Consider the following 19,980-nt stretch of genomic DNA (forward strand, 5'->3'; position numbering starts at 1 on the left):
TACCTGGTTCAATTAATGTTGAGGCAATGCATTAATGTTCATATCTAATCTTTTGAAAAGCTAAGTGTAGCTATGGTTGTGAAAATGAAGGATTTCATGTGTATTAAAACGTGTTGTCCATCTTTCAAAATTTCTAATAATTGTAAGCTGTTAATCTCGTCACTAAAACCTAGCTCCAATAAAGACATGTTTGATTGAGGGAGGCCACATCAAGTGATGCTGTTGAGATGCTTTCATTCAGATGTTCTCATGGCTTAAGAGTATAGCTTGTTCAAACTGACTGGCTCCATCACCTGCTGCACCAGTGCCAGATTCTGTCCCTGTTAGTCCTGCCTTGTGTGTATCAGTAACGTTTAAAACATTTTATCAAATGTCTCCTGCTCAATACTGTTAGTTCTGGAACAAATCTGTGTATTGGAATATGCAATCTTGCACCAACGTTGTTTGAACAAAGCTTTGTGTTCTGTATTGATGAAAGACTGACTATACTCTTTGGTCATCTTTGTGAAATTAGAAAGCCTCCTATGAAATTGATCTATTAATTATGATTAAGCCACTTTCCAGTTTGTAGGAAATCATGGAGCTGAGAGTTTAAAAAGAAGCATGTTAAATAAAATCATATTTGATTTGATATGTATGTTTGGTACATTTAGTTTTTTATATCTCGTGGTATTGGGTGGTTGTAACTTTCTTGATAAACTAAATTGAATATTTCTTGAGAGTTCTGTGCTACGTGGCTTCAGAAAATATTGTTTTGGATTTGTCTATCCCTGTATCAACCACCAATTTATAAAGTGCACGAGAGCATCTTTATTCCTTTCCTGTCTACTTTATCAAGTGTGATCCTGGATTGAGCTTTTGCACAGAACCTTTCAAAACTGAGATATCACAAAATGCACTTCAATCAAATATTGCTTTTATGGTGAGGGTATGATTGTGAGACATGATCAAGCCAAATCTGGTGATGAAAGGGTAATCAGTTGTGAATCACGTGTGTTAGCATCTGTGTTCCTTTGGACTTGAGAGTGATGAGTTCAACCATGACAAGGAATGATCAATGTGGTTCAGGGTTTTACTGGAGCCATGGACATTTAAGTTAGAGATCATGGAATTGAGTGAGCAGTTTAACTAATGCAGAAGTATTGTTTTGAATAGAAATTCAGAGATTGAGAATTTGAAGTTTGAAATGTTTTGGTCGGTGACTTGGGAAAGATTTTTATCTGGATGCAGAAGCTTGAAGGTGTTTGAGTTTGAGGAACTGATCAGAAATTATTGAACCCTGCAAGTTTCTGCACGTTTTTGTGTAGTTTTTGGCAATTTATAATTATTTGGTCACTGGAAACAAAAAATCTGACCCATGCAATTTGTTGGAAAATGGAAAAGTTAAAAGTATTGAGATTTAAGTGCATTACTTCTGTTAATATGATTTGGTGTTGTGGATCCAGACTGATACACATTTCCAGTTGTGTGGTGTTTTGTTCCAAAACTCATCGTCGTGTTAGAAGCATTTTTATGGAAAGCATGATGTTTCCGATGAGATTTTTGTAATTACTTGACTTCTGTAGTTAATGTAGAACTCATTGGAACAAAATTTAAATGATCATTTCATAAAACAATCTCTAAATTCTAAATTTAATTGTACCTCCTTTTCTTGTAGACGACAGTTATGGAGGAAACGGTGATCTGGGAACAGCAGACAGTTACACTTCACAGGGTGAGTCACCAGCTACATTTAACTATGCTGTGAATTTCAGGATATTAAGTAGTCAGTTGTACAATGGTTCAAGACCAGATGGCAGGAAATGACAGAAGGCAACTTATTTTTTTTCCTTAAATTTCTCGAACCTGATAGATGTAGTTCCAACTGATAGAGTTCTGACAGAAAGTTGTGTGTCAAATAAAGGATGTTACCATATTAACTAAGTTGGTGAAGAAAATCTGTAACTGAGCCATTTCAACTCGGCTGATTCCTCAGCTGTTCTGATACAGAAAAGTGGTAATGGAGAGGTTTGCGATTAACTTTACCATCTAAATTAGGTAGTAGAAATATCAACCAGGGTTCGGGTTCTTTTTCTTGGTTGCGAGCCTGTGATCCCTCCTAGAAGATACAGAGAAATATAGAACGTAGGAAGAGGCCATTTGGACCTTTTGAGCCTGCTCTGCCATTCCTCACGATTGTGGCTGATTTTCCAACTCAGTGGCCTAATTCTGCTTTCTCCCCATAACCTTTGATCTCATTTGCCCCAAGTCCTATATTTACCTGCCCCTTGAAGACATACCATGCTTTGGCATCAACTACTTTGTGGTAATGAATTCCACAGGCTCACCACTCTTTGGTGAAAAAATGCCTCCTCATCTCCATCCTAAATGGTCTACCCTGAATCCTCAGACTGTGATACCATTGCGAACATCCTCTCTGCGTTTACCCTATCTGGTCCTGTTAGAATTTTAAGTCTCTATAAGGTTTCCCCTCATTCGTCTGAACTCCAGCGAAAATAATCCTAACCTAGTCTATCTATTTCTCGCACGCCAGTCCTGCCATCCCTGGAATCAACCAGGTAAATCTTCACTGCACTCCCTCGAGAGCAAAAACATCCTTCCTCAGAAAAGGAGACCAAAACTACACACAGTATTCTAGGCGTGGCCTCACCAAGGTCCTGTATAACTGCAACAATGTATTGCTGTTCCTCTACTCAAAACCTATTGCAATGAAGGCCAATATACCATTCGCCTTCTTTACAACTGGCTGCACCTGCATGCTTACCTTCAGCAACTGGTGCACACGGCATCCAGATCCAGCTGCACCCCCTCCTCTCCTCTCCCAATTGATCGCCATTCAGGTAGTAATTTTCCACCTTGTTTTTGCTTCCAAAGGGAATAACCTCACATTTATCCAAATTATACTGCATCTGCCATTAAATTGTCCGTTCACCCAATCGGTCCAGATCATGCTGAAGGATCTCTGCATCCTCGTCACACTTCGCCCTCCCACCCAACTGCAAACTTTGAGGGAACAAAATGTAACATCTCATTCAAATCAAGGAATATATATTGTGAATAGCTGGGATCCCAGCACCAATCCCCCTGACACAGTGCTCGTTGCAGTTTGAAAAGGATCCACTGATTCCTACAATTTGCTTCCCCTCTGTCAACCAGTTTTCTATCCAACTCTATACATTTCCTCCAATCCCATGTGTTATGGATGAGGCCAGACCACTCAAAACATACTTAAGCAGACAGCCCGGACCATAACTTTGCAATTTGTTTTGGTATGTGTACATTGAAAATTAACTGGAGTAAGTTAGTAAGTTGACTGCTAGCTTTTAGAACAGACAAAAATTTATTTACAAAATTACACAATGAAGCATACAGAACAGAATAAAGAACCCCAACAGAACTCAGTCTATCCAAACTAGATTTAATTATGCTATTCTGAATATACACAACAGTCCCAATAAGCAAACTCCCTTTAAAAACCAATATAAATGGAGCATATGCTTACAGGTTGATTTTTGAAGGGCAGAGAGAGTTTCCACACAGCTCACTGTTGAACTTCTCACCAGTTCAAGACTGAACTAAACTGCTCAGCTAGAGAGCTGACCACTCTCCTTTCATTATACAGGTCACATCTAAAACATGACCACTTTTGGCTTGAAGTCTCATTTGCTTACATATAAACAAAAGGCCTCTCAAAATCCTTTTCATCTCTGTACCAAACCAGACTGATTGGAGTCTGGCCTGGTTTATTATCCCCCTGAAAAAATCAAGGACAGCGTATCCTTGAGCCAAGGAACAGCTTTTACAAGAAAAAGGGCATTGTCTCACCTCTTTTTCCTCTCTCTCTCTTCCACCCCCCCCCCCCCCCCCCCCAACAAAAAGAAAATGAGCCATGAATACCAAAAGATGGCTTCATTTTTAATCCTTCAAAACCCAGTTAGTAGTCTGAACACACACATACACTATAACTATAAATATACAAGCATGCACAACCCCATGCAAAATCAGGCTGTGGTGCACTCACCACCGAATCCCTCCGTATCTCATTCAAGTCTCGATAACATATTCGAGTCATGTTTTCGCGACCTTCCACTTGCACAATTGTCAAATTGAATGGCTGCAACAACAAGCTCCATCTAAAAAGTTTGGCATTTTTGTCCTTAAATTTTTCCATAAATGTCAATGGGTAGTGATCAGTGTATACGAGGGTTTCAGATGCATTGATAATTTAAACACTGCAATGTTGTACTGCCAACACCAAGCTTAAAGTCTGTTTCTCCATCATTGAATATTTCTGTTGATGAACGTTCAACTTCCCGGAACAACACCCAATGGGTCTTTCTATTTCCTTGTCATCCTACTGCAGGAGTACCATACCGACACCCACAACACTGGCATTGATAGTCATCTTGAAAGGCTTCATGTCATCCAGTGTAACTAATACAGTCTTTAGGCTGTCAAATGCCTTTTGACAGTCCGCTGTTCGCTGAAACTTCTTGCCCTTTTCAAATAATTCAGTGAGTGGAGCAGCCAAACTGCTAAAGTTCAGCACAAACTTTCAATAAAATCCACTTGACCCCAGGAACCGCTTTTTTTGTCGACTGTGTGGGAAATTGCCCAATTATTTTGACTTTTGCATGCCGTGGGGCCATTTGTCCATGTCCAGTAATATGGCCCAGGCTTGGTGACTTAGGCTTTGGCAAATTCACTTTTAGCTAGGTTTACCATTCAGCCTGCCTTCCGAAGTCAATTGCACAAGTTTGATAAATGCTGTAAATGTTTCTTCCATGAGTGACTAAAAATCACCAGGTGATCAATATACACCACACAGTTGGGTAATCCAGCGATGACCTTATTAGTCAGTCTCTGAAATGTGGCTGGAGCGTTTTTCATTCCAAATGGCATGACTTTGAATTGATATAGGTGAAATACAATGACTGCAGATGCTGGAAACCAAATTCTGGAGTAGAATGGTGCTGGAAAAGCATAGCAGTTCAGGCAGCATACGAGGAGCAGGAAAATCGGCAATTTGGGCAAAATCCCTTCATCAGGAATACAGACAGAGTGCCTGAAGAGGGTGGTGCTCTCTTCAGGCACTCTGTCTGTATTCCTGATGAAGGGATTTTGCCCGAAACGTCGATTTTCCTGCTCCTCGGATGCTGCCTGAACTGTGCTTTTCTAGCACCACTCTACACCAGAATTTGAACTGGTATAATCCATTTGGCGTTACGAAAGCCGAGATTGCCTTTGCTCTCTCTGACAGAGGTACTTGCCAATAGCTTCTGAGCAAGTCCAACTTCGAAATATAAGTTGTCTGTCCCGCCTTTTCGATACAGTCCTCCAACCAGCATGCGCTCTATCTCCTTCTGAACCAGTGCCAACATTAGAGGGTTATGCCGATAAGGATGTTTCTTAATCGGAACCACCATCTCCTATATCTATATCATGCACAATTAGGTTAGTACTTCCCAGATGATTTCCGTGTATCTCCCCATGTGATAGTATTAATTCTTTCAGGTCATTTTGACTTTCTTGTGGACGGTAACTTAATAATTTATCACAATTATTGGCAACTTTCTCATTTACCAATTTGATTTGAGGAATGTCCAATTCAGAATCCTCTGAACTTGGCTCTTCCTTCTGTGCTGTAATCATTAACACCTTCTTGCTTTCCTTACCTATCAAAATACCTTTTGAGTATATCCACATGACACTGAGATTTCTTCCTGTCTGGAGTCCTTATCAAGTAGTTCACCCCACTCAATTTTCTCTCTATTTGACCAGGTCTACTAAACCTGGCTTTTAAAGGTTCGCCTATCACTGGAAGTAACACCAATCCCAATGGGGCAAAATTGCAAATTTGTGACTTCTTATCCTCCTCTTGTTTCATTGTATGCCATGATACTTTTAAATGCTGTCCAGCCAATCTAGCTCTACTTAATGGTTCTCTAAAATTTGACCCATAGTTCAAATGGGTGGTCTCTGAATTCTGCTTTATTAATTTCTCCTTAATCAATTTTATCAGTCCTCTTACTTCATGCCCAAAAATTAATTCAAATGGACTGAATTTGATTCATTTGGTGCATCTCTGATTGCAAGAGGTACACATTGAACTCCCTAGTCCCAATCATCAGGCTAATCCTGACCATAAGACCTCGACATGGTCTTTAGTGTTTGATGCCATCTCTCTTGCGCTCCCTACGATTCCGGCTGGTACCAGTAGATTTGAATTGCTTTATTCCCAAGTTATCCATAACCATTTTAAATAGTTTGGATGTGAAGCTTGATCCTTGATCTGACTGGATCTCTATTGGCAGTCTGGATCTCGTTTAAAAAAAAAAGTTAAGTAATTCACCTACCACACCTTTTAGCTGTGATGTTGCATAATGGGATTGCGTCTGGAAACCTAGTCGACACATCCATTATTGTTAATAAATACTTATTCCCACTTTTTGTTTGAGGTAGGGGTCAATCGATCAAGACTCTTGTGAAAGGTTCCTCAAATGCTGAAGTTGATATTAAAAGTGCAGGTTTTATTTCTGCCTGTTGTTTTCCAATTAGCTGACATGTATGATACGTCTGGCAAAATTCAACTACATTCTTATGTAGTGCAGGCCAGTAGAAATGCTTTTGTATTTTAGCCTGTGTTTTCCTCACCCCTGAATGATCTCCAAGTGGTAGCTCATGCACCACTCGCAGCACATTCTTTCTATACCCAACTGGCAAAACAATTTGATGAATCTCTGCCCATTTCTCATGTGCTTGAATGTGTGATGGTCCCCATTTCCTCATTAAGACATCATTTGTTAAGTAATTAAGACATAACTTGTTAAGTAATAACACACACAAATGCAGTCACTTTTTATCCTTTTCTGTAAATGACTTTTGATATAATAGTTTTAACTCATCTTTCTGCTATAATTCAATCAACTTTGCAGAGCTAAAGATACTTGCACGTTTACCTATTTGCTCCTTCTCTGTTCCCCATATCTGATCAGGCAAGTTGTCGGAAAATGCAATGTCAGCTTCCTTATTTGTGCCTTTCGTTCCCTCCTGCATCAGCTTGTGCCTCTGTGATCTTGTGATCACAAAACCAGGGAAAATTCCTGGAAAAACATTCTCCATGTCTTAAGTTGCCTGCGTCTTCTGGCTTTTCAACTAGAGCAGGCAGCATGCCTACTAGTGAATCAGCTATATCATTTGCAAGGACAAATTGCATTCCTGGAGCTGAGAGTTTGTCCAGTACTCCTACCACAAATTCTCCACTCTTCTCTGGACTCTCTAGCCTCTCTTTACGTAACTGAGCACATTTTGACGCACCATGAATTCCTGTTCCCGGTACCTTTTCTGGCAATAGTTCCTCTGGAGTACATATCTCCTCAGCACTACAGACTCAGAGAATCCTGTGGTCCTTAATGTTGTAACTTCCTTACCTATTGCTCCTGGCCTATGTGAATCAACTTTACCCGTACATGTATATTTTTTAAGCAGGCCTGGCACTTCCTCCTTTATCAACCTCTGATCATCTTGTGCACTCTGAGGCAGTTGTCTAATTTCCCTTGAGCTTTTTGTTACTTGTCCAACAAAACTCCCAGGCTTGTCTAGTTTTCCTACATCTGGCTTTCTCTTAGCCCACAGCACTGATTTTATGTGTCCTGCTTTATTACAGTGAAAACAATGGAACTTTTTAACTTCTTTGTCTCCCTCAAGGGTTTCCTTATTACCTTGTGGTAAGTTATCCATATGGCCTTCATTGAGGTTGACCATTCCCTTTCCACGTGAGAATTTTTCTTTTCCCCAATTTCTATCCCTCATGGACTGAAATTGATCCTGGAAGCCAAACCATGTTTTATGGACCAGCTCATAAGCGTCAGCCACTTCAGCTGCTAATCTTGTTGTTTTAACTCTCTGCTCTTCCACATGAGTTTGCATTACTTCCTCACTAAACCTACCCTCAGCCTTTATCTCCAGCCTTTAAAGTGTCCGTTTTTGAAGTTCAAAAGCACTCTTTTTCTTTCTCTGTCTTTTTCCCCTCTTCTGCTTTTAATCGTAATTCAAACTGGGTCATTTCTGCTGCCTTTTCATTATCTCTTGCCTCTAACTCAAGCTGCTTCATTTGCAATTGAATTCTTGCTATCTCTATAGATTCTGAGGGTTTCTCCAGCAAGTTTAAATGCTGAGCTACTGCTGTAGTTCTCTCTCCTTTTCCTCACCAAAACAGCCAGTTCCAATACCAGCTTCTCTAATTCCTGCAATTTGGTCATCTTTACTTTGTGCAAAACTTCCAAAGTCACTGCATACATATCAGTCACCAAAAGTTTTCTGGATAAGAGCCATTCCTATCCTAAGCTTTGTCTGCCCAATCAAACCAATACCCGAAGTAAAAACACTGGTACATACCACTCACTGTTTAAGATCCCAGATGTCCCCCAATCTGTTATGGACTGGGCGAGGCGACTCAAAACATTCTTAAGCAGGCAGCCCAGGACATGACTTTGCAATTTGATTCGGTAAGTATACAGTGATATTTACTCAGAGTAAGTTATTTGATTGACTACTAGATTTTAGAACAAACAAAAATTTATTCGCAACATTACACAATGAAACACACAGAACAGAATAAAGAACCCCTACAGAACTCAACCTATCCAACTGGACTTAATTATGCTGTTCCGAACATACACAACAGTCCCAATAAGCAAAATCCCTTTAAAACCAGTATAAATGGAACACATTATTACAGGTTGATTTTTAAGGGCAGAAAGAGTGTTTCCACACAGCTCACTGTTGAACTCCTCACCAGTTCAAGACTGAACTAAACTGCTCAGCTAGAGAGCTGACCACTCCCCTTTCAATAATCCGGTCACTTCTAAAACATGACCACTTTGGCCTGAAGTCTCATCTGCTTACATATAAACAAAAGGCCTCTCAAAATCCTTTCCATCTCTGTAAAAAACCAGACTGATTGGAGTCCGGCCTGGTTTATTATCCCTCTGAAAAAATTGAGGACAGCGTTTCCTTGAGCAAAGGGACTAGCTTTGTGATACATATTCTTTAATATTGCACAACAATATCGTATGCAGGACTTGTTAAAATACGTTCTGAAAATCCAAATATGCCACATTGACTGGTTCCCCCTTGTCAACTGTACTAGTTACTTTTTCATACATGTGCACGAGTAGATTTTGGATCGGTAATGCTGAAACGATTAATCTCCAGTCGAGACATCTTTTTTTAGGAGGAGTGAACTTTTGGCAAAACAAAATAATCAGGGTACCTGATGGTCTGAGGGGTGATTTTTAAAAACAATCTTATTGGTGGATAACATGCTTGTGACTAATCATTGTGGTCTTTTGTTTTGGATGGTTTATGCAGAATCTATGATTTTTTTTTCCTTTGTCAACTGCAACATTATAGAGTCATATTGCACAGAAACAGATCATTTGGTCCAGCTAGTCCATGCCGACCATAATTCCAAAATAAACTGGTCCCACCTACTTGCGCTTGGCCTCTATCCCTCCAAACATTTCTTAGTCCTGTGCTTATCTAAATGTCTTTTAAACGTTGTAACTGTACCTGCATCCACCACTTCCTCTCAAAGTTCATTCTACACATTAACCACTCTGTATTTTAAAAAAAATGCCCTTCATGTGTTTTTTATTTAAATCTTTCTCCTCTGACCTTAAAAATGTGCCCCTTAGTCTTGAATTCCCCAACCATAGGGAAAAAACACAGGAGAGGGTTTGAAGGTAGATTAATAGGAGGAAGATGATTCAATTGAACTTATATATTACTGCATTGTAATTCTTCGTTAGAATAACAATTTTCACAATGTGATTTTGCTGACTGGTTAGTACAGAAGCTGAAATTGTATTCTCCACAGAAACTTCAATAATAAGTGGCTGAGATTTTTAATCCTTCAATGATCTGTCTAAACACTGGTTAGCACTGTAGCTTTTACATAGTGAAGCAACTCTTTGCTGGTAATTACTTGCAGTCTGCACAAGAAGAGTTTTGCTCTAATTTGGACAGATGCTGTGAATTCTGAATAAGCCCCACTTCATAGGTTGAGAACTGAAGAAGGGCATGAGCCCTTCTTCAGGAAAAAGGGCTCATGCCCGAAACGTCGATTCTCCTGCTCCTTGGATGCTGCCTGACCTCCTGCGCTTTTCCAGGAACACATTTTCAGCTCTGATTTGCAGTCTTCACTTTCTCCTAGAGGTACAGGACATCTGTCTTATTATTCTATTATTGGGCTAATAGCTTCAGTTGTCATTTCAAGTCTAATTTGCCATTCAGACTCTGCAAGGAGTTGATTTACACTGAATATTTGATGTTTTTGTCATATGTAAGTGTATTAATTTAATTTTGTTGATGACTTGAACTACCTGTCAGCTTTGGTTTTCACTTCAAGTGTATCACTTCAGTTGTTTCCCATTTACAGCAACAAGCTTGAAATGATTTTCAGTCCATTTACCTCTGGATGCATGTCCAGTGGACTAAATTGCAGCTCTAACTATTACTATAGTAACTGCAGGTAATGAAATTTATTTCAAAGATCAAACAGCCTTGGAAAGCAGTTCTTAGTCACTCCTGTTTCATTTGGCCTGTAATAATGCAATGAAAAACTGGAAGCTGATTATTGAGCCGAGTTGAAATTGTTATATGACGTGGTACTTTACTGTGGATATCTTGCTTTCATTGTGCCATAATGGAACCATTGACATCCCCTGTTGCTTCTGCCTCTGCCTATCAGCAGATCAGCATGAAAAATATAGTAAGTACTGAGCAAAACCAAAGCTCAGATATTATACTGTAGTCTTTGAAGCGCATGAGCACAGTTGTAAAAGCATCTTGTCATCCAATGCTTTTTTATCCCCCCTTGCATCTTGAATGATCTGTCAGATAATGCCTCTTCATGCTGATTCTTCTGCTTGAGTATTTGAGTCATATAAATTCTATGGATAACAACTAGTCAAAAAGTGAGGCAGATGGAAGTGGATACAATATTTGGAAAATCAAATATGATTATGGATCAAAAAATCACTTGGCAAGATAGTGGGAAAGGGGATAGTAAAGCTTTGCCCTTTATTTATGGACCTGGTTTAATGTTTCTTATGTTGTGGCCCATCTGAGGCAATATTATTAGGTGTTAACCATTGCATCAACAAGGTAGTTACTGGATTAAAATAAAGAGCTCTAGTAGAAATTGCTAGAGAAATTTAGCAGGCTTTGTAGTATCAATGGAAAGAAAGCAGAGTTAATGTTTCAAGTCTAGTAGCCTTCTTAAGAACAGAACTGTATGTCCATAGATGCAGTCTGCTGAGTTTCTCCTCCAATTTCTGTTATTGTTTTTAGTTAATATTGAAAGTTGCCATTTGCATGTCACAATGTTGTTTGCCCCTTTCATTGAACTTTAGGCTCCTGGATTTGGGTTTGGAATTGCCATATCCGGAGGAAAAGATAATCCACATTTCCAAAGTGGGGAAACTTCAATTGTAATTTCTGATGTTTTGAAAGGAGGCCCTGCTGAAGGATTGCTACAGTGAGTACATTAACCACATAATTTCTCCTCTCTTACCATCTGATGAACTTGTGTGATTGTTGCCCTTATTGTTAGCAAGTAATGCTAAATATTGGATGTAATCAATACACTGTTGACTGTGTTCTCAAGAAGGGTCACTGAACTCAAGGTTAACTTCCCTTTCTCGCACTGATGCTGCCAGACCTGAATTTTTCTAGTGATTTCTGCTTTTGTTTCACTATTGATTGTATTTTCTAAATTTGTAATCTATCAATTACTTCTCAATTACCCTGGGAAGTGTAGATATACTTCAGTAAAATAAGATTCCCCATGGTAGGCTACTGCACAAAATATGGAGGCATGGATTGTGGGTGATTTAGCAGAAATTGGATCAGAAATTGGCTAGCTGAAAGAAGACAGAGGGTGGTGGTTGATGGGAAATATTCATCCTGGAGTTCAGTTACGAGTGGGGTACCGCAAGGATTTGTTTTGGGGCCACTGTTTATAATTTTTATAAATGACCTGGTTGAGGGTATAGAGGGATGGATTAGTGAATTTGCGGATGACACTAAGGTTGGTGGAGTTGTAGATAGTGATGGAGGCTGTTATAGGTTACAGAGGGACATAGATAAGCTGCAGAGCTGGGCTGAGAGGTCGTAAATTGAGTTTAATACGGAAAAGTGTGAGGTGATCCACTTTGGAATGAGAAACAGGAATAAAGAGTACTCAGCTAATGGTAAGATTCTTGGCAGTGTAGATGAGCAGAGAGATCTCAGTCTCCAGGTACATAGATCCTTGAAAGTTGCCACCAGGTTGATAAGGTTGTTAAGGTATATGGTGTGTTAGCTTTTATTGGTAGAGGGATTGAGTTTTGGAACCAAGAAGTCATGCTGCACTGTACAAAACTCTGGAGCAGCCACATTTGGAGTGTTGCGTACAGTTCTGGTCACCTCATTATAGGAAGGATGTGAAAGGGTATAGAGAAGATTTACTAGGATGTTACCTGGTATGGAGGGAAGGTTTTAAGAGGAAAGGCTAAGGGACTTAAGGCTGTTGTCGTTAGAGAGAAGGAGATCAAGGGGTAACATAGTTGAGACATATGATTCGAGGGTTAGATAGGTTGGACAAAGAGCCTTTTTCCTCGGATGGCGATGGCTAGTATGAGGGGACATAACTTTAAATTGAGGGGTGATAGATATAAATAGGTGTCAGAGGTAGTTTCTTTACTCAGAGTAGTAGAGGCGTAGTGCACACTGCCTGCAACAGTAGTAGACTTGCCAACTTTAAGGGCATTTAAATGGTCATTGGATAGGCAAATGGATGCAAATTGAATAGTGTGGGTTAGATGGTTCAGATTGGTTTCACAGATTGGTGCAACATCGAGAGCCGAAGGGCCTGTAGTGTGCTATTATGTTCATGTACTTGGTGTCCTTGTCAATAACTCATTGTGTTGGATCTTGATTGGACTGCAGCTGGAGTACTTAGTGTAGTTTTAAGACCATAAGTCATATGAGCAGAGAATGAGGGGGGAATCTTATAGAAACATATGAAACTATGAAGGGAATAGATAAGATAGAAGTAGAGAGGGTGTTTCCACTGGCAGGTGAAGCTAGGTCAAGAGGGCACAGCCTCGAGGTTAGAGGGAGCAGATTTAGGACTGAATTGAGAAAGAACTTCTTCACCCAGAGGGATGTTAATCTAGGGAACTACTTTCCCAGTGAAGTAGTTGATGCTACTTAAGTAAATGTTTTTAAAGCTCAAGTAGATTTTTTTTGAACAACAAGGGAGTTAAGTGACATGGTGAGAGCGTGGGTAAGTGGATCTGAAAAGACCAGCCATGATCTTACTGAATGGTGGAGCAGACTCGAAGGGCTTGGATGGCCGCCTCCTGCTCCTAGATTTTATTAGGCTGTTCAGCCCATCAATTCTGCGCTGTCATTCAGCCGTAGCTGCTGGGTTTCCCAAATCCATCCTCCTGCCTTCTCTCTGTAACCCTTGATCTCCTTGAAAATCAAGCACCTATCTATCTCAGTCTTAAATATATTCAATGACATGGCCTCCACAGCCTTCCATGACCATGAACTCTGGTTGAAGAAGTTTCTCCTTATCTCCGTTCTAAAGGGTCTTCCCTTTACTTGAAGGCTGTGCCCTCTGCTCCTAGTCTATCATACCAATGGAAACATCTTCCCAACGTCCACCCTGTCCAGGCCATTCAGGATTTTGTAAGTTTCAGTCAGATCCCACCTTGTCCTTCTAAACTGCATAGAGTATAGACCCAGAGTCCTCAAATGTTCCTCATATGTTCAGCTTTTCATCCCTGGGATCATTCTCAGGAACCTCCTTTGAACATGCTCCAAGGTCAGTATATTGTCTCACTTTCTAATGTTGTTTTCCATCTGTCACTTCTTTGCCCACTCTCCTAACCTATTCAAATCCTCCTGCAGCTTCCCTGCCTCCTCAATACTATCTGTCCCACTACCTATCTTTGTATTGTCTGCAAACTTAGCCAGAATGCCCTCAATTCCTTCATCTAGATTGTTAATGTATAACGTGAAAAGTTGTGGTCCCAATACTGGACCTTGCGGAACACCACTTGTCACTGGCTACCATCCTGAGAAAAACCCTTTTATCCCCACCCTCTGCTTTCTGCCAGACAAGCCAAGCTTCTCTCCATGCTTTGTTCTCCTTATCTCAGAAAAGGTGTCATTACTTTCGAAGTGCAACAGTAGTTCGTGAGACTTGTTCCTAAGATGGCGGGACTATCCTCTGAAAAGACATTGGGCAAACCAGGCCTGTATATTCTAGAGTTTCAAAGAGAGGGAGGTAATCTCATTAAAATGTACCAATATTTAAAAGAGACACGCAAGGTGGACAAAGTTTAAAAATCACACAACACCAGGTTCTAGTCCAACAGGTTTATTTGGAAGCACTAGCTTTCGGAGCACTGCTCCTTCATCAGGTGGTTGTGGGGGATAAGATTGTAAGACACAGAATTTATAGCAAAGGTTTACAATGTGATGTAACTGAAATTATATATTGAAAAAGACCTGGCTTGTTTAAGTCTCTCATCTTTTAGAATGACCATGGTGGTTTTCGTTCTTTTATATGTAAATCACAAAATTTTTTTTAAAGTTACATTCTCAAGTGAACGTCAACAATTGGTGTCATGTTGGCCCAAATAATGTATTGAAGGTGTTAACTCCCTGTGTGAGGCTGTCCACAATGGTCACACAGATTCTAATCTAAAAAAACGGATTTACAGAATCTTACACGGATTCATGCAGTTTTTGAGCAAAGCAAAATGTAATTTTACTTCGGTACCCATGGGGATGGCCTCAACCATGACCTTTGGTTCATGCCACACTCCAGGTGACCCCATTGCACTATACACACTCCCAGACAGATGGACTCGCGCACACACGCGCTTTCACGCGCACCCTCTCACAGACTAAACCCCTTTGCACATGCTCTCACCCTCTCACAGACACTCATAAACCCCCCCCACAACCACCACCATCATCGCACGCAAATGCACACATAAGCATATAAGTTGTACTTTGTACTTGTAGAATTACATTTTACTTTCCTCAAAAACTGCATGAATCCATGTGAGATTCTATAAATCCATTTTTTAGATTAGAATCAGTCTGACCATTGTGGACAGCCTCTCATAGGGAGTTAACACCTTCAATACATTATCTGGGCTGACATGACACCAATTGTTAAAGGTCAGTTGAGAATGTAACTTTTTAAAAAAAAAAATTGTGATTTACATATGAAAGAACTGAAACCACCATGGTCATTCTGAAAGATGAAAAACTTAAACAAACCAGGTCTTTTTCAATATATAATTTCAGTTACATCACATTGTAAAACACAGAATTTATAGCAAAGGTTTACAATCTTCTCCACAACCACCTGGTGAAGGAACAATGCTCTGAAAGCTAGTGTTTCCAAATAAACCTGTTGGACTATAGCCTGGTGTTGTGCGATTTTTAACTTTGTACACCCCAGTCCATCATCAGTGTCTCCGAATCATGATGCAAGGTGGATGAAGGTAAGATGTTGGGAAGTTAGAACCAGTGGGCACAATTCAAAAATAAGAGTTGGGGCAGGGAGTGTCATTTTAGGTCTGTGATGTGCAGAAGGTTGCGAATCTTGCGCATTCTCTACCACTTAGGGCTTTGGAAGCTCAATATGGCGCGAATATAAAAAGCATGGATGTCCATTTGAGGCTTCATAAGGCTCTGGTCAGGCCACATTAGGAGTATTGTGCAGAGTTTCAAGCCCCATATTTGAATATATTTAAAGTAAGGATTGATAGATTGATAAATTTCTGATTACGAATAGTGTACAGGGCTATGGGGGGATGAGGTGGGTAAAGGCATTGAAGTAATTCAATCAACGATGATCATATCAAATGATGGTGCAGGTTCAGCTGGCTGACTGGCCTATTCCTGTTCTGATGTTAAATTAAAACATTTATAATACAGAGGAGACTCTCTTAAGTATAAGCAATAATTTGAAGTTAAGCAAATCTGCTGTAAACTAGCATTGCTTATTTAATGGACAGCTTTTGTCATTAACTTTCTTGGCAAATGGGCCATCTCTGCATTAAAGTTATAAAGCGTATCACTGTTTTGGGTTGGATTTGCAATAAAACTCCCTCTGGTAACACTACATGCAATAATTTTTAAAAAGAATGCTTGGATTGGATCAAGGGAGGTTTTGTTTCATCTGTGAATGCTAACTTGGCTCATTTAACTGCAAAATGACCGAAGACTTCCATTGAACAAAATGAAGGTTGACTGTGAGAAGTCCAATGTTAAAAGCGCTTTCCCTGTTTGCAATGGTAATGGGGAAAAAAAACCCAAAATCCTCTGTTCAGGTGTGCATGAGAAGCAAATGGAAGAAGTTATATTTGTCAACCTTTACCTATGCAGTGGTTTGTTAAGTGCTGTTTGTGTCAGTTCATATGTTTTTGTTTTGGCAGTGAGAATGATCGGGTCGCGATGGTTAATGGAGTTTCAATGGATAATGTTGAACATGCTTTTGCTGTCCAGCAGCTACGGAAAAGTGGAAAGAATGCAAAAATTGTAAGTAAAGTTACAAAGTTTAATTCTGTTCAGACAATCGATTTAGTGAAAGCTGTCACTGCATTTAACAGACAATGGGAAGCATTATTAGATACATTTGCTAATATGTGTATTTTTCATCAATTTTATTGGAATTGTAGATCATAATATTGGAATTATGTTGTTGCCTGTTTCACATGTCACAACATCTTCATTTAACAGTCCTGTCCCAATAGGAAGTATGGAAGTGCAGACACTACATGGGGTCTAGTACTATGTAAACCTAATTCGCTGAACTCCAAGCATTTGTATTGCAATTATACGAAACAATCAACTTAAACAAGAGCTGTTTAGTTCAGGGGATTATCTCTTTGGAGCAAATGCAAACAAAGGTCATGAGTGCAAAAGGATAGGTTAACAATATAAATGCTGAAGTTGCAAGAATGTTTATATGGAGGCTTGAAAGGACAGAATAAGAGCATTGCTTAAACAAATGCTGTCAAAGCTTTTAGTTCTGCACTTGACAGAATCACGAGAATGCCAAATCTCAAGGGAACAGCAGTTTATACTATTGAGTGGAGGATACTGATTGATTGGTAAAGGCATTGCTATGAAGAGTGCACCAGCTAACAGTTAACTGCTCAACCTCAATTTCAAACCAGGCGTTTTGATTTTGATCAAAGCACAAGGTCTACGAGGAGTGCACCAGGGAATGGCAGTTCCCTAAACTCTTGTTAGTTGAAAAAGATGCACTGCATGTTCTTGTTCTTGTTCTTTCTGTCTTCAAAAGTCAGGACAGATTGCTTCTAGCATGTGCAAGTGAGCCAGACTTGATCTAAAATTGGTTGTTAGTGTAACTCTTAACACAGTCAAGGCTGTCCAACTCAAAATCACATCTGATGGAGGACACTACGTTCTGAGTTTTATAAGCGTAAGCTGTTGCAAACAGTGAAAGAACACACTGATCCTCCAGCCTCAAATTTACACCCTGCAAGCTTGGCATTGCACTGACAATGCAACTCTCAAATCACATTAATCATTAGTATGTTAGGCAGTGTGTTTTTTTGGCTTGATTGCAGTATTCTGTTTGTGAAGAATGCGTTCATGTTGCTGTTGCAGTATAGCAGGGTGAAATTACTGTTTCACTTACTCATGTTTTGAAACATCTCACCTTTCCAGGGTAATTTGAGGTAAACATCACATTCCTGTCCATTTGTGAGCTTGAATAATGTATACGGTACAATGATCTTTTTAAGGTAACTATTATCCCAACTATGTCACTACCTCCCTGCATTGGCAACAGTATTCATCACAGCCCAGTACAGGTTGTTCTTCATTGGTTTCATTAATCTTTGTCATGTGTACCCAAGTAAAGTGAAAAGGCTTGTTTTGCATGCAGTACAGGCAGATCATAACACACTGTTCAATCATCCTATGATCTTTGAGTGAAATCAAGAGCAAGGTCAACATGAGATTTGAAATTTGAGAGGTCAGTTCAGAAGTCTAACAACAACAGGGAAGAAACTGTTCTTGAATCTGTTAGCATGTGTTTAAGCTTTTGTATGTACTGCCTGACAGAAGAGGTTGGAACAGAATATAACTGGGGTAGGAAGGGTCTTTCATGTTGGCTGTTTTACCAAGGTATCGTGAAGTGTAAATTGGCTCGCCTGATAGTGCAGTGCAAGTGAAGACTGCAGATGCTGAAGATCAGAGTTGAGCGTGTAGTGCTGGAAAAGCACAGCAGATCAGGCAGCATTTGAGGAGCAGGAGAATTGATGTTTCGGGCATAAGATTCCTGATGAAGGGCTTATGCCCGAAATGTCAATTCTCCTGCTCCTCAGATGCTGCCTGACCTGCAGTGCTTTTCCAGCACTACACTCCTGCCTAAAAGTGCGGGCTGTATTCACAACTGTGTCGTTTCTTATGATCCAGGGCAGAACAGTTGCTATAGCAAGCTATGATGCATCCAGGTAGAATGCTGTCTATGGTATATTTATAAAAGCTGATGAGAGTCCTTATGGACATGCCAAATTTCCTTAGCCTCCTGTGGAAGTAGAGACATTTTTGTGCCGCCTTGACCGTCTCATCAACATGTGTGGTCCAGGACAGATTATTGGTGATCAGAACTTGATGCTATTGACCATTTTTGCCTCAGCTCCATTGATGTAGTTAGAGGCATGCCTTCCTCCTTGCTTCCTGAAGTCGATCTTTCATTTTGCTGACATTGACTGAGAGATTGTTGTCTTTGCACCACATCACCAAGCACTCTGTCTCATTCCTGCATTCAGTAATGTCATTGTTTGATATCTGGCCTACAATGATGGTGTCGTAAAAGAACTTGTAGATGGAGTTTGGGTTAACTTTGGCTACACAGTCAGGAGTGTATAGAGAGTACTGTAAGTGGCTAAGTATGTGGGATGCGAGTGTTAAGGATTGTCATGGAGGAGATACTGTTGCCATTCTTTGCTTGTGGTTTGTGGGTCAGGAAAGTGAGGATCCAGTTGCTAAGGGCGGAGCAGAGATCTAGGCCTCAGAGTTTGGTTGGGATTCTGAAGTTGAAGGTGGAGCTGTGGTCAATAGTAGAAGCCTGACATGGATATCCTTATTATCCAGATGTTCTAAGGATGAGTGTAGGGCTAGGGAGATGGTGTCTGCCAATGATCTGTTGGACCCGTAGGCAAATTGTAATGGATCGAGTCAGGCTGGGAGTTGAGAGTTGATTTGAGCCATGACAAACCTTTCAAATACTTCATGATTATGGAGGTCAGAGGCCCTGGCAGTAGACATGGAGGCACATTGCATGTGTTTTCTTTAGTATGGGATGATGTTGGTGGTCTTGAAGCAGATGGGATCTTCAAATTGTAAGAAGAAGAGGTTAAAGATGTCAGCAAATACTCTGATCGTTTGGTCCACGCAGGATCTGAGTGCACAGCCAGGTACTCTATCCGAGCCACTTGCTTTCTGTGCGTTCACTATTGAGTGAACCCATGGATGTCTGCAGTGATGACAGAAGGAACAGGTGCATCTGAGGCTATCTGGGCAGTGACACCATTTCACGAACATTATATTCAAACTCAGTAAAATGACTTGAACACATTAGGACAGGATGCGTTTTTGTCTGCTGTTCTGCTTCATTTTGCAGCCTGTTATGTTGTGTAGGCCTTTCCACAGATGACAGGTGTTTGTATGATTAGTTTGGGATTCAAATTTAGTCCGGTTCGCCTCTTGGTATCTCTAATGGCTTTACACATTTCCTGTAAATGTCCAGGTCGTCTGACTTGGGCACCGCATGCCGAGTCTTCAGTAGGCCGTAGATTTCCTGATTTATAGAACATTACAGCGCAGTACAGGCCCTTCGGCCCTCGATGTTGCGCCAACCTGTTA

The 19,980-nt window shown here is 40.3% G+C and overlaps 1 protein-coding gene across 8 annotated transcripts in view; it reads left to right on the forward strand.

Moving 5' to 3' along the window:
• tjp1a (tight junction protein 1a) overlaps positions 1-19,980 on the forward strand; it is a 202,861-nt gene that overhangs the window by 106,337 nt on the left and 76,544 nt on the right. For 4 of the 8 annotated variants that reach the window (XM_087982083.1, XM_043680314.2, XM_087982082.1 and 1 more), the window contains exons 2-4: positions 1,658-1,714; positions 11,418-11,542; positions 16,515-16,617. In XM_087982083.1, the coding sequence (XP_087838209.1) occupies positions 1,658-1,714; positions 11,418-11,542; positions 16,515-16,617 (285 nt within the window). Of the gene's footprint in view, positions 1-1,657; positions 1,715-10,072; positions 10,219-11,417; positions 11,543-16,514; positions 16,618-19,980 lie in introns of those variants that run through there. The other 4 variants (XM_087982077.1, XM_087982078.1, XM_087982079.1 and 1 more) reach the window with 1 other exon arrangement.

The sequence above is a fragment of the Chiloscyllium plagiosum genome, unplaced genomic scaffold (genome assembly GCF_037043375.1).
Source record: "Chiloscyllium plagiosum isolate Xiang-an unplaced genomic scaffold, Cpla_swu_hap1 HiC_scaffold_42, whole genome shotgun sequence".
NCBI classification, from domain to species: Eukaryota; Metazoa; Chordata; class Chondrichthyes; order Orectolobiformes; family Hemiscylliidae; genus Chiloscyllium; species Chiloscyllium plagiosum.